Consider the following 25169-nt stretch of genomic DNA (forward strand, 5'->3'; position numbering starts at 1 on the left):
GCTCGGGCCCCTTGTGGGTGAAGCTCGGGGTCAGCCCCCAGGTGAACCACTGGAAAACCTATTACGATAAAATACAGAAATATCCACTGTTTTTTATTAACTGAACCAGCGTGTACGGAGCACCAGCCGCATGCCAAGAAGTTTCCAGACCCCCACGCATTCCAGTCCCGAGGCAGGAGAAGGCTCTGTATCGACAGCTCACGGTTCTGATCCGCCAGACACAGAAATTGGCTCTAGTTAATTACGTGGTAAAGGCGTTCAATCAAAAGATGCTGGGGGAACTTCTGGAATCGTCTGTACCCGAAGGGGCCAAGAGGGACGCTGGAGTCCCCAAGGCATGGGCGCCGGGGAGGTGACAGGCCAGAGGAAGCCCCGACCTTGGCCTGTTCTATGTCCCCTGGCAGCTGCCCTGGCTGACAGCGGGCACGTGCCCTCCGATCTGTGCTTCTTGTCCTCCTCCCCGGGTTCCTGCTTTCTTCTCTTGCCCTGACTCACTTCACCATCCCTGCCTGCCTCTCCTTACATAACTGTCCCCTGTCCCCAAGGGAGGGACTTTTATGTAACCCAAGTCACCTCAGGCTCCCATCCCCACCTCGCAGCTCCTACCTCGGCCTCGCCTGTCTGGAACGATCTTTCACAGTTGACTGCGCCAAGCCCTCAGCGAGAAACACCCGGAGAGGAAGCGGGGAGGGGAGGAGGCCACTCCCCACCCCAGGGACGGGGCTGGAAGGAGGCTTACCAGCAGGGCCGAGCCCTGGAGAAGCCTCTCCTACATCCAAAGCCCTGGCTCATAGCTGGACGTCGGGACCTCGAGCAGGCTGCCTGATAATTCCTCCCTCTTTGCCTCAACTTCCCATTCTGTGAGACTGAGTTGGAGACCTCTGCACCCCTGTGCTCACTGCAGGGTTATTCACAGTAGCCCAGACATGGAAACCACCTAAGTGTTTGTTGATAGATGATCAGATAAAGAAAATGTGGCGTACACATACAATGGAATATTATTCAGCCTTTAAAAGAAGAAGGAAATCCTGTCATTTTGACAACAGGGCTAAACCCCGAGGCCATTATGCTCAGAAAGTCAAAATGCTGCATGATCTCACTTACACGTGGACTCTAAACCGTGAACCCGGTAGCAACAGAGCAGAATGGTGGCTGCCAGGGGCTGGGGGCGGAGGGACACAGGGAGATGTCTGTCAAAGGGGACAAGCTTTTGGTGATAAGATGGATAAGTCCTGGGGCTCTGACGCACCGCATAGTGATCAGAGTTAATAATACTGTAGTGTGTACTTGAAATTTGCTGAGAATAGACCTCAAGTGTTTCGGCACAAAAAAGAACAATAATGGTAACTGTGTGAGGCGATGGATGTGTTAATGAGCTTGATCATTTTGCAACGTGTACGTGTATCATGTTGCCTCTTTGTACACCTTAAATACACACAATTTTTATTTGCCGTTCCTCAATAAAGCTAGAAAAAAATTAAATAAAATAAGGTGGGGGTGTGGTACACCTCATAGGATTGTCACGGGACCAGAAAAGTAAACATATATATATATATATATATATATATATATATATATATATATATATCAATGTTTAGAATAGCGCCTGGCACACCATAAGAATTATAGAACTGTCTGCTCTTCTTTTTGGGGGATCAGATCCAGGGAGGTGTGCCTGCATCAATGGTTCTCAAACTTTTACAGTCTTGGAACCCCTTTACACTCTTCGGATTGTTAGATGACCTCAAAGAGCTTTTGTTCAGGTGGGTTATACTACCGATATTTACCACACTTTAAATTCAAACCAAGGAATTTTTAAAAATATGTATTCACCTAACCATAACAAACTCATTACTTGTTCACTTAATCTTTTCATGAAAAATGACTCCGTTTCCCAAATCGAAAAGCACTTGTGAGAAGCGCAGTGGGAGTTTATATTTTCTTTACATCTCTGTACCGTCTCGCCTAATAGACGGCAGCTGGATCCCACATCTGGGCGGCTTTCAGCCCGTTGCAATATCACGTGTCTTGAAGCCGCTGGAAGATTCCACTGTACGCTCTTGGGAGGACAACGGCGAAATGGAAAAATAAGATCTTAGTACTATCATGAAAAGAGTTTCGATCTCGCAGACCCCCACATCCCAACTTACTACTGTTGGTGGGGGCAGAGTAAAAAAAATAACAATTTTCCTCCCATCTTCTAAGTTCTTCTGTCTGGGCTAGTAATGGAATTAACATGAGAGAGAATAACAGGAGAAAACGTCCAAACTTCATTACGGATGTACACGCGGGGGTGCCAAACTATGAGACCCATGGAGGCGTGGCACAGTGGAGGTTTCCAGGACATCCTGGAGCTAAGGAGAAGGGGGGGGGGTTGTGGTTTGGGAGGTCAACGGGCAGGAAGGCAATTCACGTGGAGACGGAAAAGCAGATGCTTGGTGGATAAATGTCTGCTGGGTCATCTTTAACAATGAAACGCAGAGAGGACTTTGATCAAATGGGCCTTGCTAGGTTCCTCTTTGTCCAGCACACACTAGTTCACGTCAAGCTGTAGTCGTCTGTGATGATGTCTCACTTCCTGGAGCAGGCCCTCTGTCTCAATTCCTTTGGGCAGGTCAGGGGGGGAGGGTCAAAGATTTTGTTCCTTAAGAACCACCTTAAAATCAGTATCCCAAAAGGTATATTTTAGGGTGACGAGACCTTGGTCCTCTTTATGTGATAACAAAATTCCCTACGATTCAGACCATTTTTTGTCCTGTTACTTGGATGTTCGGGGGCACTGGGAGAGTATCCTCATGATGGTCTCACAAGGGCCATGACCAAGCTACTTCTCCTGGACCACAGACAAGGAGACAAGGGCCCGTGGGGGTCAGGACAGGAAGAGCAGAGCAGGTGGCTGCCACATGGTGATGGCAGGTGACCCCTGCGATCTGACTCGTGGACACCTAGGAGGCACTCTGTCGGGGACCCTGGGAATAACCGTGGAGCCCTTTGCAAGAGTGACTGAGTCTTCTAAGACATCACGGGCAGCCTCAGTCACAGATCGAGGGCCGGGAGAGAGTGCGGTGATCGATTAGTGAGCTTGTGTCATGGGCACAAGATAATAAAGGGGTAGCAATAGCATGTCCCACATTGACTGGCTCCTGGCCACTCACTCCAAGAAGGAACCCAGAGAGGCTGCTGGCCTGAGGTGTCCCTCATTCCCACTCTAGAGAGAAAGTCAAGTCTCTCTGGGGACCCTGAGCCCCCTCTCAGCCTTGCCAAACAAGGGCTGCCAGGACCCATTAATTAGGGGGCCTTCCCACAATGCCCTGCACTAATTAACTACCTCTCCCAATCTAGTGAGACGGTCTGACCCTGGCCTGGAGCTTCAAGGGTGGGACCCTCCTTCTGCCCACCTGAGAACCGCAGGTGGGAAGAGCATAGGGGGCTAGTATTGCATCCTGCTTCTGCCGCTTACCGGCTGCGAGACCTTGGAGAAGCCACTCAACCTTTCCGAGCCTCCGTATCATCACAGCAAGAAACGGACACCTCTCGGGGGGGAGTTCTGTGGTTAAAGCAAGATGACCCACGGAAATGGACGTGGGCGACTCCAGAACCCCGAGTGGCGTATCCGTTTGGGAGATGAAATACTTAGCAGAGAAAATAGGGTCCTCCTCACGGGTTTGCATACGGAATAGACGCACTTGGAAGAGGAAGGCAAGGCTGGAGTTTAATTATCCGTTTAGTCAACAGATACCTGAAGAAGCATGCCCTGCACTGGCCGTGACTTACAAGGATGGACGCCAGATACAGTTCCTGCTCTCACTGAGCTTAGAGATATGCTCTCCACCTGGTAGCCACTAGCCACATGAGGCTACTGGAATTCAAATTAACTAGAAGGAAGTAAAATCGAAAGTTCAATGCCACAGCCATACTAGTCACATGTAAAGTGCTCAGTAGCCACATGCAGCTAGTGGCTCAGATATAGAACATTCTCCATTGTTGTAGAAAGTTCTCGTGGGGACAGTGCTAGGATACAGTCCAGCTGGGGAGACAGACACAAAACAGACAGCCAGGCAAAACCTAAGTGCACACCATGTCATTTGTCAGTAGGAAGCCGTGGGCAGTGCCTCGTTAGTTTCAACGAGGACTAGAGCCGGAAAAGCATGTTTTTCATGAGGCTGAAGTGGATGGAGCGTTCGAGAGCCTGACACAGGTCCCCGGCCTTCTAGAGCTGTTCCAGCCAGGGCTGGAGACTCGGGGAAGGCTGCAGGGACATGAAGCTCATCTGTGACGATCAATGTCTGACCTCGCAGCAAATGATACCAGTGTAGCCACTGGTTGAGAGAAACCTGAGTTGGATCCTAGCTCTGCCGACTGTACGATTGTGGCCCAGCAGTGAACCCCTCTCGCCCTGGGCATCTCCATCTGCAACATGGGGTGAACAATAGCATCTGCCCCGAGCATTCCTGAGGGGACTGAATCTTTTAAAAGAAGAGAAAGCACCTGACACGTAGTAAGTTCTACATAAGTTATCACAGCGATGATGACTATTCATGGATCCTTGAACTTTGGTGGGGGCTGGGGGGTGGCGTGCCCCCGCCACTCAATAGCCTCCTTCATGTTCACTCTTTGCTCCCCAAAGTACCATCCCCAAAACTAAACGGATCGTCACAGCCAGGGTCCCTCTGGAAATAAGCCAGGAAAGGGAAGATAACGTTGACACTAAGGGCTTTCCACTCCCCGGTCTCTGCCTGAAGAGCTTCACCTGTACTATGTGTTTCATCTTCCCGACCACCCTAACACGCATGTATTTCTAAAATTATCTCTATTTTTCCGTATGAGGAAATTGAGGCTTTGAAAGGTGGACTTGCTCACGTTTACACCGCAGAGAAAGAAAAGGATCTCGGCGTCAGTTCCACTAGGTACCGCCAGGTGACAGCGCCCACTCACTTTCCGGTTCCGCAGCCCGCCGGGATCGCCGAGGGGCGGTGCACCCGCCAAGAATTCGTGATCGCCGACGGTGTGCCAGGCACCGTGCTAGGCGCCGAGCATATGCCGGCAAATAAAACAGGAAAAAAAATATTCCTTTCCTTTCTACTTTTTCTTAAAAAAAATAATAAAAAGGTATTCGTGGACAAGCCTATGGGGCCTGACCAGCTGAAAGCCGGCTTGGCTGGGCGGAAACCGTGGGGAGGCTCGCGGGAAGGGAGGAGGCTACACGGAAGGTCCGTGGTCCCCCAAGATCAGATGATGAGGTGGGGATAGAGTCTCACCCTGAGAAACTAGGGCTGGTTGGGGGAAGGGGGTTAGGGGAGACCGGGTCTGAAAGTCACCCAGGGAACCAGGGGAGTGCTGGAGCGCAGCCCCAGACTCGGCACCGACAATACCCATCTCGGACGGCAGGGCGAACTAGGAACGCGACTCAGCGCCAGGGCCCCGACGACTTGCCCCTGCTTTCCAGCCGGGCAGGAGGCCGCCAGGTGGGCGCACGTCCGGGCTGTGCCCAGAGCATATGAGGAGTTCAAGGCCGGAGACCCGGGGTCGCTTAGCGTCTGCGCTCGCCGGAGGAGGGGTGGGCGTGTGTGTGTGTGTGTGTGTGTGTGTGTGTGTGTGGCGTTGGTGGTGGGGGTCCCGCGTGTGGACGCACGTGATGGGTGCACCGTGCGGACGTGTATGTCGGGGATGGTCAAGGACGCGGGTGTTGACCTAGTGTGTGCAAAGGCACGAGGACACGCGTGGGGCGGTGGGGGGAGTGGAGCGCGCCCAGGCAGGAAAGGCTGCGTCCCGACCTGCGCAGAGCAGGCCGAGCCTCGAGTCGGTGCCTAGAGGTGTGCAGGGGCGCTGGTGACTCGGGAACGCGCGCCACGGGGCCCTCGCCGCGTCCTGGGTCCGGTGCTGGTCTGGGGGTGGGAGGGGGAGTTACTGTTTAGAAACGCACGTGGCAGAGTTCCCTGGGCGGGGCGAAGGCCCTGCACTGAGACACTCGTGGGACTGTCCCTCCGTGTGTAGGTTCCTACAGCTGGATCAACCTGGGGACTTGTCCCGCGCGTCTGGACTGCTCGTGGCGCACTGCGGCTGCGGGGGGAGTGTCCCTGAATTTGGGACATGGAGGGGGTCGCCTCAGAGCTCCGGACAAGGACGGTGGCCCTTGCCCGGGTCGGCTGAGCGCAGTTGGTGCAGGGTTCGGTGCATCACAGACCGCACGGCGGGGGCGGGGACCCGGGCTCGGAGGCTCGGGGGCGGGGCTCGGCGGCCCGGGGGGCGGGGCTCGGCGGCTCGGGGCGGGGCTCGGCGGCTCGGGGGCGGGGCTCGGCGGCCCGGGGGCGGGGCTCGGCGGCTCGGGGGCGGGGCTCGGCGGCCCGGGGGCGGGGCTCCGAGGCTCGGGTGGGCGGGCCCTGCGGGGGGCGGGGCTGCGGCGGCTGCAGCGGCGCGGGCCGGGCCAGGGGGCGCCTCGCGCGGCAGCAGTTCCCGAGGGCGATGCAGTGAGGCCGGACCGGCGGGCAGGCGCGCGCGGGGCGGGGGCCGCGGCCGCGCTGCGGGGATGTGACTCGGGCCGAAGGCCAGCGGGGGAGCGTCGGCGCTGCGGGGCCGCGGGGGCCGGTGAGTGCGAGCCTTGCGGACGGGGTGGAGGACGCTGCGGGGACCCCAGAAACTTTTCTCGCTGTGGACTTGGGAGGATTGCGGGCTCTGCTTCTTGTGCTTTTCCAGTCTCCCCAAAGGGTTCGTCTGTTGGGGGCGATGGGGGTTCCGGATGCTGGGGGGAACCACAGTGCGGCGGGAGAGGAGCCGCAGAGGGCAGGGCGGGGGGGAGGGGGGAGGGCTGGGGACCTGGGGGGCGGTGTGGCTGCGTCCCCGGACCAGCTGGAGATCAGGTCTCGGAGGAGGGTCTGGAGCCGACCGCAGGTAAAGGGCAGCCGGGAGCAGGGTTAAGGGCGTCCGGCCGCGCCGAGGGATTCGTCGTGTGACGGGAGCCGCAGCAGGTTTCGGGGGCCGTGTGGCCAGCCCGTGGGGGCCGGGGGCACAAGGGCCGGGCTTTGGGGGCGAGCTGCCGCACCTGCCGCAGGGGCTGGGGGCCAAGCTCGCCGCCGGCGGTGGCTGCGCCCTACGGGACAAGGAGGGGACCCCGCGGGCGGAAAGAGGCAGAGCTGCGACCTGGGGCTGGGGCACGAATGAGGGGCGGCCGCGTACAATGGCCGGGGTTGGCGTTTCTGTCTGGGCCAGGCTGAGGTGAGGACCGGGCCAGTGCTGCGTCTCCTCTCCCTGGGGATCCCCATCCCCACCCCGGGATCTCTATTGCCCGCTACCCGCCTGCTTAACCAGCCGGGGAAGGGGGCCCCGACCTTGCCACAGAGGGCGGCCCCAACGCAGCTCGCGGGGACATTCCCCGGCCCTTGCTCTGTCACACCCGGGTCTTGCCAGTCCCCCCCCCCCACACACACACCACACACACGCACTGTCCCCTATTCGCTAAGGGGGCGGCTCCTTGGAGCGCGGACAAAGGCCCCTGGAGTGTGGCGCGGGCAGCAGAGTGTCTGGGGCCCACGCGCCGCACTGGCTGCCCAGCTGCGCCAGGATGGAGTTGGGGGGGGGGGTGCGGGGAGGGCGCGGGGGGGTGGGGAGCCACCTGAGCAGCGCCCGGGACGAACTGGGGGTCCTCGCAAAGACTAGAGAAGTTGGGGGCGGGGGAACTTGGCACAAAAGCCTCGGAACTTCAGCCTCGGAACTCTGATTCACAAGTTTCCTCGGTGGGCTCGGGGCTTTCGGGAGAGTCAGACTTGGAGTTAAGCTGTACGGGAAGGCACGGACAGAGAATGCACTTCGGCGTCTGTCGGCGGGAAGCCCTCCGCCCGGCCGGTTTTGTTTCTACACTCCGGAGTGGACGTTTGCTATCCGTTCCCTGCTCTAAGTCTGAAAAGGGGTCAGCTGAGCCGGGAAGGGGAGAAGATGGAAGGGGAAGGATTCGCCATTTGGGGCACAAGTCTGCAATGCGAGCGGTCTCGTTGGAAAGAAAAGCTCGAGAAATTGATTGGTTAATTTGTTGTTTAAATAAGTGTGCCAGCTACGGGTCCGAGTCTGGGACACTGCGGTGTGTGACACAGACAAGGCCCTGCTCTCTGGGGGGGGGGGGGGCCGGGGAGGTGGCGAGCAAACTCTAAACAAGTAGATGTATAGTAAATAGATATAACTTCCCATTAGGATAAGGGCCGCCAGGATGCCGTCAGAGAAAGTTAGGAGGATTTGTGTAGGTGGGGAAGACTGTTGGGGGGGGGGGGGTGACATTTATTGGAGCCGCTCAAGATGGGAGGTCCGGGCCACAGGGAGATCTTGGGGGGAAGATGGAACCAGGCAGAGGGCACCGCAGATGCAAAGGCTTGGAGGTGGAAAGAAGTTAGAGGAACCGAACAAAGGCCATTGTGGCTAGAGCTCCAAGGCAGATGTGTGTGTGTGTGTGTGTGTGTGTGTGTGTGTGTGCGTGTGTGTGTGTGTGTGGCAGGGGTGGGGGTGCCTAGTGGCTGGGACCAGCCAGACCTCGATCTTTTGGGCCACAGAAAGGAGTCTGGGTTTTATTCTCCTTGGGCCAGCAAACCCTTAGAGGAAATCTGAGCAGGAAGCCACAGAATCTGATTTTTAAAAGCGCCTCAAACCTCAACAAGGACACGGAAAGCAGCTTCCCTGACATTCTGCCTCTGGGGATGGCAAGGCTCCTAGAATCTCAGAGGGTCCCTCCCTGCCCAGCCAGCCCTGGGAGCCCACTCAGGGAGGGAGTAGCTCGGGTTTTAAAACCCACCCCCCACTTTTAAGCAGTTCTGGTCCCTCCTCAGCAGCCTCCACCCAGAGCCCCACAGCCCCATAAACGCTTCCACGCAGAGCTTCCTGGGGGTTCTGAGTTAGTCACATTTTCTTGAAATTACAGCCCGAATGGGCAGCCAAGGATACAATTTGCATTTCAATGATTGCTTTTATTTACAGGCTGGGAGCTGCTTTGCATATTCGTGCACGGAGAGCTTGCGTTCTGGCAATCCCGGTTACTAACCTCAGAGGGTTGTTAAATTCGAGCCCCCCCCCCCCCACCCAGAGCTGGCTAGTGGTCCAGGCACCGTTGAGAAATGAAGATGATGAGATGGTGTTAACTTGGAAAAGATAACGGAGGGTGAGGTGGCCGTTCTAGACGAGAGCTTTATGTCGGGGAAACCTTGTAACAGTTTAATCCTGTCAGAGCAGGAAACGCACTAGGGGCTGTAACTGGAGTGGGCTGGGACACAGTGTGACACTGGGCCCCTGCCAGACACGGGGGAGGCCAAACCAGGGGTGCGGTGGAAAGGTCTTGAGGTCAGGAGTTGGGAGAAATGGGTCTAGTCTCATCTCGGCCTGTACATTCCCGTAAGCCTCTGGCCAAGCCGCCTCTCACCTCGACTTTCAGTTTCCCAGCAGGACAATGAGAATCGCAATTGTCTTTTTAATAACTATGATGCCCTGTGTCCCGGGCACCTTGCTGGGTGCTTTTCATGTATTTTTCACACGAGCATTGTGAAGGAGGCACTGGGCACTGTCGTTATCTTCATTTTACAGACAAAGAGACCGAGGGTCAGAGAGGTTAAGGAATGTCCAGGGTCCCATAGTTCTGTCTGGCTTCCCTCCCACCGAGGTCTCCCGGATCTGGACAGAGAGATGGCCGTGTGAATTCTGGGTACCGCACTAGTAAACATGCCCAGGACGAGGAGAGCCCCTCATCTTTCCTTTCCATGCATCTTTAGAGAAGGTGGGTTGAAGATGCCTCTCATCAGCTAGGCACTGGGAGGGGACATTGGGGTGGAGGGCGAGTGGCCTCCGATGAGCCCTGGTCATAGCAGGTGCGGTGAGGCTGGTCGCAGTGGTGTGTTCAAGAGCAGGTCTCTACCACTTACGTCCCCTTTCACACGGCGGGGAGGGCGATGGGACCCTGGCTCCCGTCTGGTTTCTGGGTGTCCCGGATCTGACTCCTCAGAGACGCCGAGTTCCAGGGCACCCGGGCTGGCCTCGTGTCCTCCAGCCTGGGTTCCTTTTGGGAGAATCATCCTCACAGTTGAGGGTCTCACTTAGAGCGCCTGCTGGGAGATGGGGATTGTTTAGGGGTTCCCAAGCCAGGCCGCCCCCAAAGGCATCTCCCCTTCACGCCACCTCAGGGACCTCTTTGCTCAGTGTGTGGAGAGGGAGGCTGGGAACCAGTGGTGGACAAACACCTGGGCGAGCCCCACTTCCAACTCCATCTCCATGGCAACTGCCCCTCCTGGCAAAGCAGTCAGAAAAGTTCACAGGCTCAGACGCGGGAGCATTACCCCATCTCTTTATATAAGTGCTCGCCCTACCTTTCCTACTGTCCTAAACCCTAATTATTCATCATGTTAATCCTTGCAACGGCCTCACTCGCTGGGTTCTGTTATCTTCATTTTGCAGATAAGGAAACTGAGGCAAGAAAGATTAAATCAGCTGCCCGGGATCACAGGATGCTAGTGAGTGGCAGGAACAGGATTTGGAACTGGAAGGTCTCATTCAGAGAGACACAGTTGCTTGCTCGCTGAGGGCCCAGGCTCGGGGAGCCAGCCCTGCACATGGCCTGCAGGCGGGCGGGTGGGGCCGTCCCTCACGCAAGGAATCTGGCCTGCATTCTCTGCAGCCTCGGCAGGCCCCAGCTCGCGGAGAGGTGGAGATGTTCCACTACCTGCTGGTGGCTTCCAGCCCCACTGCAGGCCGAGAGAGAGGGAGGGAGGGGAGGGGTGGGGGGAGAGAGAGAGAGAGAAGAAGGGAGGGAGAAGAAGGGAGGGAGAGAGGGAGAGAGAGAGAGCGAGAGATGGATGCAGTGTTTTAAGAGCATCTGAATGAGTCACATTCTGGGAGCCTGGCTGGCAGCAAAGGTAATTAGTATGAGAGCCGAGTCTCGCACATTCGTTCACATTTGTTCATCACTCCTTTTGAGGAGCTGCGCGCCCCCGTCCCACGGGTGTGTTGCCATATATTCATCCTGTCCCGATCAGCCTTGCCTGGCGGCGGACTCGAAACCTCTAACGGGGATTGTTCAGCTCGGGGCTCCTGGGCCTGCGGTGGGGCGAGGCGCCACCTGACAGTGGGCACTGCCTGCTTGGTCTCGGGTCGGGGTGCTGGTGCCCGAGGATGTGTCCAAGCCCCTCATTCCTCAGTGTGTCCTGACATCTGTGCACCCTTGGGGCTTGTCGCGAGGCTTGTGGAAATGGGGGGGGGGCTGGGCCTCCCCAAGGGTCTGCTGCTGTTGCCTGTCCAAGGATCAAACTCTGGTTTGAACCTCAGGCCCTCCCTCCATCCTCTCTGGAAGATGGCAATGACAGCATCTGCGCTGCTGATGACGGAGGGGTTGGAGAGCATATTTAGCGATTCATTCATTCGGCAACTGGCGCCGAGCCCTGCCCACGTGGCAGGCACTGGAGAATCGGTGCAGAACAGGACAGACCGGGGCGTGGGGGTGGGGGTGGGGGAGGGTGGGGGGACAGCCCGAAGGAATCATAAAATAACCGGAAATCGTGGCACATGGGACAAAGACAGAGATCAAAAGTACGGCACAGAGCATCACGGCGGTGGGGAGGACCTAATTCAGATCGACTGGCCAGCAAAGGACTCACCAGGTGACACTTCTAGAGCCCTGGTCTGTCGTGAGGGTCCAGTAACAACAACGCGATTGTTTGTCTCTTGGCTCCGCTGCTTTCTAGTTGTGTGACCTTGGACGAGCCGGCTGACCTCCCTGTTTTATTTCTTGTAAAATGGAGAGAATAGTACTTGCTTCATGGAGTCGTGGCGCGGGTTGTAAAGGCGTTAATATACACGCCGAGCGCGTAGCAGAGCGCCTGGGGCACGGTAAGCGCTATGAGTTAACGGTTATTGTCACTGTCACCATGGCAGTAACAGAAAACTCTGCAGGGCAATTCTGAATCCCCCAGAAACCCTAGATGAGCCAAACTCAGCCTCATTCTGTGAGGCGGTATATAGCCTTCCTCCTTATCGCCACAGACGGTGTTCTATAGAGTGGAGTGGCTGTCAACACATAGGCGTCCTTGGCAATGATAAAGACCCACTTGAGACAGCTGGAACCTACTAAAGCCCCTGGCTGCCTAAATTTTGGGTACAGAGGACTTCCTGGAAGAAGAGGGCGACAGGGTATTGGAGGAATAACAGAACTTCTCTGTTGGCAAATAACACAAACCCCTCTCAAACTGGCTTAATCCCAAAAAGGGGTGTCCACTGGCTGCTCGAACTGCAAAGGCCGGGGTATCCAGCTTCAGGCAGAGCTGAATCCAGCCCTTGGGGGTATCAGGACAGTACGCCATCATCCGGCTGTTCCGTCTGGGTCAGCTGTACCCTAGAGCAGGTTCTCTCCCCGTGGTGGTAGTGGATGGGCCTGCTCCAGCTCCAGGCCTGTGTCCTTTTAGCCTGATGATCCCAGTAGAAGGAGAAGACCTCTTTCCAGTTACTTCTACCAAATATCCTAGGGCTGGTTACCCTGGGTGCAGGTGGGGCCATGTGCCTATCCATGAACCAGTCAGTGTGGCCGGAGGGCGAGATGGCTGCTCCGATTGGCCAGGCCTGGGTCAGGGGCTCTGTCGCGCTGGGGCTCTAGGAAGCTCTCCAAAGGAGAATCTGGAGCTCTTTTCAGAGATGGGAGAAGTGGATGCTAGGCAACAAAAACAACAGCTGTCCCGGAAAGAGGGTTCCACCCTCAGGAATGAAGGCAGAAATCAAGGGTGTGTCCCTTTACCACGACAGAAAGGGGTGGGAGCTAGGGACCTGGCCCCCAGCCAGAAGGACGCTGCGCGGGCTCAGAAGCTTGGTCTCCATCTTGTTTTTTTCATCATCCTTGTTGGTTTCCCGTTGGAAGGCCAGTCAGGGATGCGGAGGAGCTGGGGAAGCCGAGTCCCAAATTTGAAAGCCAGGTTCTGGCAAGGAAGCGGCACCGGGTGCAGGCTTGAGGCTGAGAGGCCTGGCTGGTTTCTTGCCATCTTCCCCATCAACCCAGACCTCGAGTGTACAAACCAGGCTTTCTCAGGCTTGGAACTCCTCACATTTGGGCTGGACAATTCTTTGTTGGGGTGGGGCGGGGGGCGTCCTGTGCATTGTAGAATATTTAAAAGTGTACTTGGCCTCTGCCCACTAGATGTCAGATGTATCTACTTCCCCGGTTGCGACAGCCAAAAATTTCCCTAGACATAGCCAAATGCCACCTGTGGGTCACAAGAAGGCCCTGGCCGAGAATCACTGGCCTAGAGGGCGTGTAGGGAGAGGGCTGGTGGTCGGGACTCCGGGAGCACATTCCTACCTCATCCTCCCAGCCACGTGAGGGGTGAGGTTGGCTGTTCCGCGACCTGGAGAGGCTGCCCGCGTGTGTCCCGTTGTTACTTGCTGAGAAGTCACTTACTCACATTTGCCATTAATGAAATATCCGGGGGAAACGGCACCGCGGGGCCCCTCCACCGCCTTGGAGGGGCTGCCGGCATTTCGTTCTGACACATCCGGTCCTTCAGTTTTCATCCCCAGCATGCTTACAGGCCTTTGTGACAAAGCAGCTCTGGCCAGGACGATATTCTTCCCAAAGGTGGTCTGTTGGGATTACGGTGCTGGGTGTACAAACGTGAGTTACGTCGACAAGCAGTTTTAACATTTCAAGAGATGGGTATTTCAGTGTGTTGAGTTTTAAGTGAGTGGACTTCAGGGACTTGGTGAGCCAGGTAAATAAATACCTGCACAGGCAGTGTGTCAACAAGGCGTAGGAGCCAAGGTGGCCTTCCAGTGACCGACGTGGCAGGGCCACGAATACTGGCTAGACGGTGGGCCCGGTCGCCAATGTCTGGGGTGCCTCCTCATCCGGGATGCCTGTTAGGAGCGCCTCTTGCCAGACACCTTCCCTTCCGAGCCTGCCTTCTCTCTTCTATAGGCAAAGGTGATGGTCCCCGAAGCACCAGGCTCCTTCTAGGTCGGTGGCCTCAGTAATGTGTCCCAGTCGATGGCCCCATGGCCAACGCAGGGTAGGAGATGCTCACGAGATCCTGTAACAGAGCAGAGAGAGGTGGTCGATACCACATTTACTTAGGGGAGCCCCAGGGACCTGCCGGAGCTGCCCCTCGTGTGAGGACTGGATGGTTACGGCCCCACGTGCGGGCGGGGCTGAGGCCGCATGACTGGCTGGAGCTGCCTGCAAACTGGCTTTCCGACGGCCCCGGGCTCCCTTCAGAAGCACGCGGCAGTGCCGGGGGTATGGGGGAGAGACCTGGTGACGTCGGTGTTTACTCAGCGTCTACTTCGTGCCGGCGCTGTGTGCCGAGGCTACACCAGTCGTGCTCATCCCGGTGATTTCGCCCCCCGGGGGACACGTGGCAGGGCCTGAAGATCTTTTGGGCTGTCACGATTGAGGAACGGGGTTTGCTCTGGGCACCTGGTGGGTGGAAGCCAGGGATGCTGCTTAAACATCCTAAGTACACAGGACAGGCTCCGAAACGAAGAACGGTCACTCGCAAAATGTCAGCAGTTCCGAGCTGAGAAACCCCGGTCTCTGCTGATGGCCAAGACAGACAGTGTCCCCGTCCTCCTGTGGTTCACAGGAGGAAGGCAGGAAGGGAGGAGAGGAGGAAGGGATGGGAGAAACAAAGTAAACAGGCCCAAAGATGACAGATAGGATTAGAGCTAAGAAATAGAGAGGAGGCTCTGGTAGAGAGGAATGGGGGTGTGACCTTGGCCAAGGTCCGAGTGGATGACATTGGAGCTGAGACCAGCGGCGGGAGGAGCATCCGTACAGAAGGAGCGGGAGCAGGAAGGACCGTGGGAGACTAAGCCGGTCCCCGGTTTGCATGGGGGCCAGAGTGCCAACGAGCACCCTGCAGGTATCCCCAGGAGACATGGACTGGCGTGGAGTGAGAGGATGGGCCGCCTGGAAATCTCTGCGTGGGGGAGGGAGCCATGGGGGTGCGGAACGTGGAACCCGAGAGTGTGCGGCACTGTATCTGAGCAGCCGGGAGGCTTCCAGGAGCTGGGCTGTGTGACCTTGGGCCCGCGTCCTAGCCGGGAGACCGTTTTGTCCCTCGTGTGAGGACTGGATGTGTTGCGTGCCTGGCCTAGAGTGAGTCATCGCTCTTCCAGGTGATGCGCGCCGTTCTCCCAGCAGGCCTGGGCCCATGGCTGCGTCTTTAAAGTTTCATCTTATTCCCTTATTTTTCAAGAGGTCAGACGTGGCCTCGAATTCAAAGACTGAAAGGGTGTTCAGAGGAAGCGAGGCTCCCTCTCACCCTCTCTTCAAGCCTCTAGTGACAACGATTCATGCTTGTTCACTGGGCCCAGCCAGGGGTGCAGATGGGGGCCGATCCATCCAGCACCCCACCCCCACCCGCCATGACCGGCTGTGCTGCGGGGGGTTGGGGGCCGGGGCGGGGAGGGGGGCCTTTTCCTGAGTGTCCACAGGCCCCGTCTGGGCCGGCAGGTTTGCAGTGAGGTGGGTTTAAGGCAGTCAGGGGAGCGGGGGTCTGACGATGAATCATCTTTCCCCCCACTCCCCCGCAACTTTTTCCCCACCCCCCGCAATGTTCCTGGCGTCAGCGAGAAAGATGAGAACCCACCCAGCCCTCGCCTTCCTCCTGCTCTTCGTGATCGCCTCCGGGGCCTCTGAGAACGCCAGCACGTCCCGGGGCTGCGGGCTGGACCTCCTCCCTCAGTACGTGTCCCTGTGCGACCTGGACACTATCTGGGGCATCGTGGTGGAGGCGGTGGCCGGGGCGGGCGCCCTGATCACGCTGCTCCTGATGCTCATCCTCCTGGTGCGGCTGCCGTTCATCAAGGACAAGGAGAAGAAGGACCCCGTGGGCCTCCACTTCCTCTTCCTCCTGGGGACCCTGGGCCTCTTCGGGCTGACGTTCGCCTTCATCATCCGGGAGGACGAGACCATCTGCGCCGTCCGCCGCTTCCTCTGGGGCGTCCTCTTCGCGCTCTGCTTCTCCTGCCTGCTGAGCCAGGCGTGGCGCGTGCGCAGGCTGGTGCGGCACGGCAAGAGCCCGTCGGGCTGGCAGCTGGCGGGCGCGGCGCTGTGCCTGATGCTGGTGCAGGTGATCATCGCCATCGAGTGGCTGGTGCTGACGGTGCTGCGCGACGCGAAGCCGGCCTGCGCCTACGAGCCCATGGACTTCGTGATGGCCCTCATCTACGACATGGTCCTGCTCGTGGCCGCCCTGGGGCTGGCGCTCTGCACGCTGTGCGGCAAGTTCCGTAAGTGGAAGCAGAACGGGGCGTGCGTCCTGGTCACGGCGTTCCTGTCCGCGCTCATCTGGGTGGCCTGGATGACCATGTACCTCTTCGGCAACGCCGAGCTGCGGCAGGGGGACGCCTGGGGCGACCCCACCTTGGCCATCACGCTGGTGGCCAGCGGCTGGGTCTTCGTCATCTTCCACGCCATCCCTGAGGTCCACTGCACCATCCTGCCCGCCCCGCAGGAGAACACGCCCAATTACTTCGACACGTCGCAGCCGAGGATGCGCGAGACGGCGTTCGAGGAGGACGCGCAGCTGCAGCGGACCTACATGGAGAACAAGGCCTTCTCCATGGACGAGCACAACGCAGGTACCCCGCCGCCTGTGGGTTAGCGAGGGCGGGGCCTCTTGTCCTGAAGGGCCTCTTCTTTCTCTCCCGTGGGGACGGGTGGTCCCGGCAGAGCAGAGCCCGCGAACGGGGACCCCCGAACGGGGACCCCCGAACGGGGACCCTGTCAGCGTTTACTTAGAACTTTTATTTATTTAGGTTTTTTTCCCCCCTATCAATTGCCAATGAATTTAATATTAAAATCCAGGTTTCTGACTTCTTTTGAACATTTGGATCTGTTCCCAGCTAGCAGCAGTCACCCGGGCCTGGCTAGAAGGCCCCGCCTCTTACCCCTCACTGGGTGGCTGCGGTGTGGCGGCCCCTCTCCATAGGGATCCACTTCCTGTTTACTGGACTCCCCACCGCTCCCTATTGTCCCTGACCCGGCCGCCCTAACACGTTGACGTTAATCGCTTGGCCTCCCTGAAAGTGTTCGTGTTTGCAGCCTGTGTGCTAGACGCTAAGGCGCAAGGCTCGAGTCCCCTGCCCTACCTCCAGTACCGAGAGTGTGACTTTGGGCCCTGCAGTCAGATGTCTGGGTTCAGATCCTGTGGCCGCCACTTCTTAGGTGTGCTGCTTGGAGCGAATTAGTTCACCTCTCTGAGCCAGTTTTTCTCATCTGTAGAATAGAAACAAGAGTGCGTGCCTGAGAAGTAACATGCTAAGTGGGACCCATCGAGGGGCTCCCATGGCACCCGGCACGTTGGATGCGTGTCTTGGGTGGGTTCCCCCAAAAGCAGAGCCTGAGGCCTGGTGTAGGCGGTTGACTCGGGAGGTCGGGATGGGGGTCTCTGGGAGCCCAGAGGGTCTTCAGGAATGAGCAGGGGCCAGGAGCCTGGCCAGTTCCTGTGATCCTCAGGGCTCCACCTCTTCCTCGGCTCCCCTGGAAATGGGGTTCTGCTCACCTGAGCCCCTGGACTCCCCTGCCACCTCAGTGGTAATGGGAACACCTGATGTAAATGTTTGTACATTGGGGAATTGGTCTGGCACTTTGTCAGGTTCTCAGAGCTATCTGTGACCCCCAGAAGGTTAAGAACTTGATGTTCTGGTTTCCTTGCAGTGAAATGGGGGTGCTGGAACTACCCAAGTTTTAAGTCTTCAAAAGTAAGGATGTCCAACCTTACTGCATGCTTATCACAAGCCAGGTACCATTTGGAGCATTTTGGCTACCCCAACCCAGTGAGGTCCACATTGCAGACAGGAAACTGAGGCACAGGGCAGCTAAGAGCCTTGCCCAGGCGGCAGAGCCCACACAGACGGACTCCAGAGGCCCCACGCTTGGCCGCTCTGCCCCAGAATTACTCTGCCCTTCTCCAAGCACGTCCCTCATCTCACTGATGTGACATGCCAACTCTGTGCATTGAGAAGACGAGTTATCGGTCCCGTTTTACAGAGCAGGAAACTGAGGCAACCTGTTCAAGCTCAGGCTGGAAATGCATAGCAAAGCAGGAAGGGAGAACGTTGGTTTTCTACATCCCATTACATGTACCCTTCCCTGCGAAAATGCAGCCAATACTTCATGAGATCCAGAGAGGGGAGGGAACCAGGTTAGTACCAGCAGTGCCGGGCCCGGCCCAGAGGGCGATGTGGGTCCAGAGGTGCCCCCCCCCCAACTATTTCATACCCTGACATGTACCAAAGCCAAGTAACTTGTCTTTCAGTCCCCCTCTTTCTTTTCCAAAACAAAAATAGCTTTATTATTCCTTTCTGATGACGAAAGATCAATAATAATCACGTAGAAGATTTAGCAAGTAAAAATAATAAAAGTGACTCAAATCCCCTTGCCCAAAGGCTGCTCCTGCTGACTGTTCCCACCTTGCCAGACATCTCGATGAACACACACACAGCGGCGCCCCCCACAGACACACACACACACACACACACACACACACACACCCATAAAGCTGTTCTTAACCTATCTGCACATTAGAATCACTCGGGCAGCTTTAAAGAAATCCCCAGTGCCTGCCCCCTCATTCTGATGCAGTCTGTTTCGGTTTAGGCGTTTTTCGAGCTCCCCGAGTGATTCTAAGAGGTGAGCAGGCTGAGACCCCTCGTCCGGGCGGTGACATGCAGCGTGTGTGCTTAAATCTGTGTCACGGCTGCAGGGTTATCCAGGTCGGGGCCTATGTCAAGATGCAGAGCTTTCTATGAGGAGCCAGAATCTGGTGTCCTGATCTTTAGCTGGCGAATATTCTGGCTTCCCATATAAAGTCATGCTGCAGGGAACATCTCTGTGCCCTTAATCAGTGAACTCCTTGCAAGGAAAAAAAAATTCCCAGGCTGCTCCTACAGGTGCATCAGAGAATCTGCAACTTTAAACCTCAGTCTGTCCTGCCGGACAGCGTCTCCAGCATCGCGGGCTGTTATACTGACCCCCTTAATCATCGTAGGAGAGCCCGACTTCCCCACTTGTTCACCAACCTTGGATGTCGTCAGACTTTTTCTTTTCAGAGCCATTTTGCATCATCCCAAATGTGTGTCCACCAAAATTCACACGAGACCGAGCGGGGTGGGCTCCGGCCAGCGCCGGTTCCTCCAGAAAACTCACAGATGTTGAACTGGCAGCCTGGCGAGGACCGCTTTTGTTCTAGAATCCCCTGCTTTGCTGGCTGGGGGGGACGCCGGGGCACACCCCCTTGCCATGATGAGGACAGCTGTTGTCATCTTTGGTGCTGACCTCAGCCAACTTATACTTTAGGGAACCAGGACGCACGGGGGCCTTGCCCAGGAGCCTCGCCTCTTCCTCTTGCATTTTAACCAGCCAGCCTTTTAGGTTCTCGTCCCCTGAGCGTCTGTCCCTGACTCTTCGAGAGGTGGGAAGGGCATTCCCCAGGCTGGCCTGGGGCCCAGCCGTGCCCCAGCGACCTCCACTCCCTTTTTCTCTTCCTCCGAGAGAGACCCCTGATATATACTTCACCAGCCTGCTTCTCATTAATAAGTATTTTGACAAGGCATGAGGTATGTGAGTAAAAAGATTAAAATACACACCAAAGGATGTAGCACCTCTGATCACATCTTAGAAAGCGTTAACAAGGTGCATTAAATGTTCCCCTCGCAAAGGAGCAGGAAAGAAAAAAAAAGAGTATTCTTCTGTTTGGGCTCAGGTCTCGTCAGGGCCACGGGCCATTTAAACTCTGATCTTTAGCTTCCCAGTGGCAAGCTCTGGGTCGGCTTTGGGGCAGACTCTAAATAGGAGAAGGCTGGCATTCAGCCTACGATCTTTGATTCCTGTGGGGACCCCCTTACGGAGGAGCCCTGCTTATCTTTCACAGCTGACTAAGGGTCAGAATGGGTGTTAGTTGGAATTCTTGATGTTGCAAGTAATAAAAAAAAAAAAATCTGTTTTGAATCAGCTTAACCAAAACAACAACAGCAAAACTAATGTGCTATAGGGATCAAGCAAGCTTCAGGAATGGTTGGATCCAGGAAACTTAAGGTAATAAGATCTGGTCTCTCTGCATCTCTTGGCTGTTAGCATCATGGTACCTCACAGCTCTAGGCTTGTCCCAGTAGAAAGGAGGAACATTTCCCAGGACGCCTGAGCAAAAATCCCAGAGTTATCTCTGATTATACCTGACGGCCTTTGCCTGAACCAATGAGCATGGCCAGGGGAGAAGGCAGCCAACACTCAGGGACCTAAAATGTGAGAGAGATGTTTACCAGAGGAGAACCCCAAATCCACTACAGAGAGGGACCATTGGGCCGAGGTGTCTCACGGCTACTCAGCACGTGGGTAACGGGCTGCTGAAGGCTTGGAGGTGCTAACATAAAAGGCGTTTTTCTAAGTGTGCCTTGGAACATGCATTCCGCCCCCTCCACCTCAGTTTCTTTGGTCCTGTCTGGGCTGAGCTGCCCTTCATGCCACTTAAATCCAAGTTACTTCTAAGTAACTAAGTATGGTGGTCAAAGACATAGTATTTGGAGCCAGAATAGTGTCATGGTTAAGAACACAGATTCTCTGCCTGAGTTTGAATGCTGGTTCTGCTGCTTACCAGCTGTGTGACCTTGGACAAGTTATTTAATCTCTGTGCCCCATGTAAAGTGGAAATAGTAAAAGCACCTATTGCGTTACAAAAAATTAAATAATATGTAGAAAGTACATATTCTCCAGAGTGCTGGGCACTCCGTGAAGGTTACCTGCATTACCAAGGTTGATCTGGGCTCCTGCCCCAAGGACTGTATAAACGTCCCAAACTCTCTTGCTACTTTTTAGCCAAAAAAGTGACTCCCTTCAGAAAGGCTTTTAGGAAAGGCATTTCTTAGCAGAGCGAGATTAGTGCCTTCAATGAGAATGAAGATAATGAAGATGCCATCACACGACTGAGATGGACTCTTGTTTTTGATCTTTTTAGAGTGCTTCTACTTTCTCCATTATTTTTTAACAGACTTTTTTTTTTTTTTTTTTGGAGCAGTTTTAGGTTTATAGAAAAATTGAGCAGGAAATACAGGGAGTTCCCATGTGCCCCTCCCATAACAGGTTTCCCTGTTAGCGACCACTCGCGTTACTGTCTAAAAAGGCCCCGACGCCCACCTACTCATTCCCACCCCCCCCAGCGATCACCAATCCATTTACTGTCTCCATAACTTTCCCTTTTCCAGAATGTTATAGTTGGAATCATACAGTATGGAGCTTTTTACAGACCGGCTTCTTTCACTTAGCAAGATGCATTTAAGTTTCCTCCGTGTCATTTGTGTAATTTGCTTCATTCTCTATTAAAAAAGGGGAGAACCTCTCAAAGTACAGAGCCGATAAGCAACGCCATTTCCCTGCCTTTCAGAGGTAAAAAGTGCCAACTTCTTTTGCCATCTTTGCCTCGGATCTCCCTGTTTTCCCTTAGAGGTAACCCTGCCCCGGCTGGCGTCCCTCTGGGCTCCTCCCCGCCACTGTCCCATGAAGACGGCCTCTATCAGCGCCCGATGCCCTGTTCGTAGGCCTCCCCACCCCGCGTGTATCCGGAGACAGCGGACAGCCGTGCAGGGTCTGGTGTTGAGCGTGTGATGCTGAACTTGACATGAGTGGCATTCTGTAGCGAGGGGGTCTTTGTCAGAGGACAGGGTCTGAGGGATTCCGAGGTGCTTCCCTGTCAGTCACCCACGCACGGCCTGCGGGGACTAGCGGGGGAGGGGTGGAGGCGCAACCCTGCCCCCCTCCGCCCCCCCCACCCACTTGGGGGGGAGGGGCTGCAGCTGGGAGTCTACAAACTTCCCAACCTCGGAGAGATAGGTCAGGCTCCAAGAGCGCCAGAGAACAAAGCCCCTTTGTGACTTTTGTTTGGAATCAGGCTTGTGACAAAAGTGGGGGTGGGGGAGGGGCGGGGGGCGGGCACCGAGGGCTGTGTGCCCGGAGCAGGGTGTTGATGCAGGGGAAGAAAACAAATTTGTCTGTTGTTTTTTTTTTTTTTTTTTTTGGTGTTTCTCTGTTGCTTTTCCGCCCCTCAGCCCTGCGGACAGCAGGATTTCGTAATGGCAGCTTGGGAAACAGACCCAGCGCTCCGTTTAGAAGCAACGTGTATCAGCCCACCGAGATGGCCGTCGTGCTCAACGGCGGGACCGTAAGTATCCGGAGGGGATGTTCTGGCGGGAAGCCTAAGTGAGAGCGGTCGGTGAGGAGGGGCCCCGCTGCTCCGTGGAGGCTGCGGACGGGCCTGCGGGGCGCTCGCGTGGACGCCCCTGCAGCTGCATGCACGCGAGGCTTCCGGCCCCTTTCTCCAGGCCAAGATCCGCCCGTGCGTGGGGCGCCACCTGTAGATTCGTTCGCAAGAGCCCCTGTCTCCTGTGGCTCCTCTACCCAGCGAAATCTCTGCTTTCGTGGCACAGAAGCCACTTCCACCCTGTCCCTGGGAGGCGACGTTCAGGAAAAGCCCAGAATTAGGAAGCCCCGGTGGAGTTTGCTGACATCCAGCCTAGTTTAGGTCCCCTTCAGCCTCCCCCCATCTCTGTCCCAGACAGGTCCCGGGTCCCCCTCCCCTACTGCTTATTAACAAGCGGAGGCGATGATCATTTCTCTGCCTCGAACTCCAAAGCAGGTTTACTATCTGATGCCAAACAGACCGTCAGCAGAATCGTCACTGTTTCTGTTTGCCTGCGTGGAATGACATCATTTTATTTCTTCAGCGGGCCAGACGCACGCTCATCCCCACGTTTAATTTTCCACACACAGCTCTGTGCTTCTTCTAGAAACAACGCATGAGCCGGCTTACATGTGTCACTTGGGTTTCCATCCTCTCTCTCTCTCATGTGCCAGTTCCATAACTCGACCTGAGCTGCTTTTGTGTTTGATGTTAAGTCAGGGATGGTCTTTGATCTCTGAGGGCAGTCTGGTTCTTCTGGCCTTTGTGAATGGCCTGCCAGGCATTGGTCTGCATGGGTTTGGGACAGACTCGAAGACAAAAAGACTCACAGGTTTGCCTTGTCAAGACCCCCTGCCCATCCGCTGGGCTGTTTTATTGTTGGGTGCCAAGAAAAGCCTGACTCAAGGCAGTCGGCGCCTGTGTGTTACAATAAATACGGTTAGCAGGCAGCCCTATCTAAAGTCCCCCTGGTCCCTTCAAGGCATGAAAGCCCTTGGACTTAGAAAGCGGGATAGTTTCTGGGTAAGCAAACACCCGTGCCTGGGGTGCATGGTTACAGAAAAGGGGAGCCGGCCCTCCCGAGGACGGGGCAGCGTGACACACGGTGGCTGCTGCTTTTTCTGGGAACCCTGCGGCCCCTTGAGAAAAAGCCAGGTAGCTGGTCTTCGGCGCGCTGCCGACGCGTTGGTAACTGACGCGGACTTTGCGAAGCGCCGAGTTCTCAGTGTGTTATCCTTGTTTCTAGATCCCAACTGCTCCGCCAAGTTACACTGGAAGACACCTCTGGTGAAAGACTTAAGTTCCAGAGAGTAAGACTCTGACCGATTTTAGTCCCTGGCTGTGTCTTTCTTGAGGGGGAAAGCAGTGACCGCAGCCCAACGAGGCCGCCTCGCAGCCGGGAGGTCTGGAAATCCCAGACGAGGGGGTTTCGTGTAAATGTGAACACTGCTGAACCGAAAAGCTAACACACCGACTGCCCTCCCCCTCCCCCGCCACACACACACACACACACACACACACACACACACACACACCAAACCAACCTCAGTCCCTGCGAACTAAAGCAAAGCTAATTGCAAATAGTATTAGGCTCACTCAGAAATGTAGCGGGGAAGCCTGAGTCACCCCCGAGGGTAGAACAGAACCCAGCGCACAGCCGCTGGGCCAGGCCGGTTGGTGTTGGTGGCACAGGGCCGCCCCCCCACAGCATCGCCCTGGGGGCCTCCCGGAGGTGCCCGTTTCATTGAGGGCCAGTGGGGGCCCGCACATGTCGGAGGGGGGGATGGTGGTGGTCAGGAGCAGTTTCAGGAGGTTGTGGGTGTGAATCCAAGGAGAGGCCCAGGCGAATCACGGGGTGAGCGCTCCAACCAGTTGTGGTTGGAGGGATGTTGACATGTGCCAAAAAGGGGGTGCTATCCGGACATCGAAGTGACCGTCACGTTTAGAAAGTGGTGGCCTTCCGGGGGCCTCTTGCTCCAGCATCGGAGGCAGGAACGCAAGGCAGCCGCCGGCCCTGGTGTTGCCATAGCAACCCTCTGGCTTGGGGCAGGTCTCCTCCCGCGATCCTCTCCCCCTCTTCCCGCGCTCAGCAGTGCCCCCTCCAAGGCCCTCGTCCAATTTGATCCCACGTTCATTTCAAAAGCTCCAGGGGGGCCAACCCCCTGGGCTGGCAGGCCGGAGGGCGGGCACCCCAGCGGGTCTTGCGAGACGATGTCACGTGGCGTGGCATCCCGGGGTGCCCTCTGAGATGGAGAGGTGGCACCCTGATGTAGTGAGAGCCCCAGGATGTGTGTGTGTGGGGGGGTCACCCACAGTTCCCCTGCTGCTTCCGGAGGGTTGGGGGACATTTTTGACTTGGTTTTCTGCAAGTTCCATGGAAATGGTTCTCTTCAAAGCCCATCGTTTTTCCGTCATGGTTCCTTCCATCTGTCCTCAGCGAGTCATTCCTTGGTTCTGTGGCATTTTGAACATCTCGGCCATCCCCAGCCCCATGTTCTCTGCACTGTTTGGCCAGCATAATCGCTAGCGACGACTCAAAGCCGAGGGCCTTCACCTGGCGGCGTGGAACGCATCCGCGAGGGCGGGCCCTTCTGCACACACTCTAATCACTGCATTGCTTGTTTCTATTAAACAACCCATAAGCCTTTAACCTTTAAATAAAATGAAAAAGGTTAGTCTGGGGGGGGAGGAACTGACCTCCTCGGAAGCCGATATGTCTGAGCTGAGTGTTTTAATAAACCTTCTGATTTTTCTCGAGGCCCTAGTCTCTGCTGTGTCCTGTCCTCGCCCACCCACCCCTTCCCCTGCAGAGCGCTGGGGTAACCACGGCCGATCCGGCCGGCGCTGCGTGGCCCTCTGTGGGGGTTTCCTGTCCTGCTAGTGCGTTTCTTGTCACCACGCTTGGGGGAGGGAGAGCATGGCACCAGGAAGCCGCCCGGCCCTGCCCAGAGCATGCGCTTGCTTCTAGGGAGTCAGATTCCAGTCTGCTGTGCG

At 56.2% G+C, this 25169-nt stretch overlaps 1 protein-coding gene across 2 annotated transcripts; it reads left to right on the top strand.

Annotated features, from left to right (window-relative positions):
• Positions 1 to 6430: 6430 nt before the first annotated feature.
• On the top strand, positions 6431 to 24933 carry GPRC5B (G protein-coupled receptor class C group 5 member B). Of its 2 annotated transcripts, XM_016156912.2 has the most exons (4): positions 6431 to 6585; positions 15571 to 16584; positions 22045 to 22157; positions 23422 to 24933. In XM_016156912.2, exons 2-4 carry the CDS (start codon positions 15579 to 15581, stop codon positions 23464 to 23466), a joined length of 1164 nt encoding a protein of 387 aa, XP_016012398.1. In that variant the 5' UTR covers positions 6431 to 6585; positions 15571 to 15578; the 3' UTR covers positions 23467 to 24933. The 2 variants fall into 2 exon arrangements, with proteins under 2 accessions (XP_016012398.1, XP_016012397.2); XM_016156911.2 differs by lacking the exon at positions 6431 to 6585 and having other exon boundaries at positions 15540 to 16584.
• Positions 24934 to 25169: the final 236 nt, after the last annotated feature.

This window comes from Rousettus aegyptiacus, unplaced genomic scaffold (assembly GCF_014176215.1).
Source record: "Rousettus aegyptiacus isolate mRouAeg1 unplaced genomic scaffold, mRouAeg1.p scaffold_m13_p_8, whole genome shotgun sequence".
In the NCBI taxonomy this organism is placed as follows: Eukaryota; Metazoa; Chordata; class Mammalia; order Chiroptera; family Pteropodidae; genus Rousettus; species Rousettus aegyptiacus.

Coding starts and splice junctions, on each gene's coding strand:
- GPRC5B (XM_016156911.2), top strand. CDS start 15,555: ATGTTCCTGGCGTCAGCGAGAAAGATGAGAACCCACCCAGCCCTCGCC. Junction 16,585..22,044: donor CATGGACGAGCACAACGCAG/GTACCCCGCCGC, acceptor TCCGCCCCTCAG/CCCTGCGGACAGCAGGATTT. Junction 22,158..23,421: donor TCGTGCTCAACGGCGGGACC/GTAAGTATCCGG, acceptor CCTTGTTTCTAG/ATCCCAACTGCTCCGCCAAG.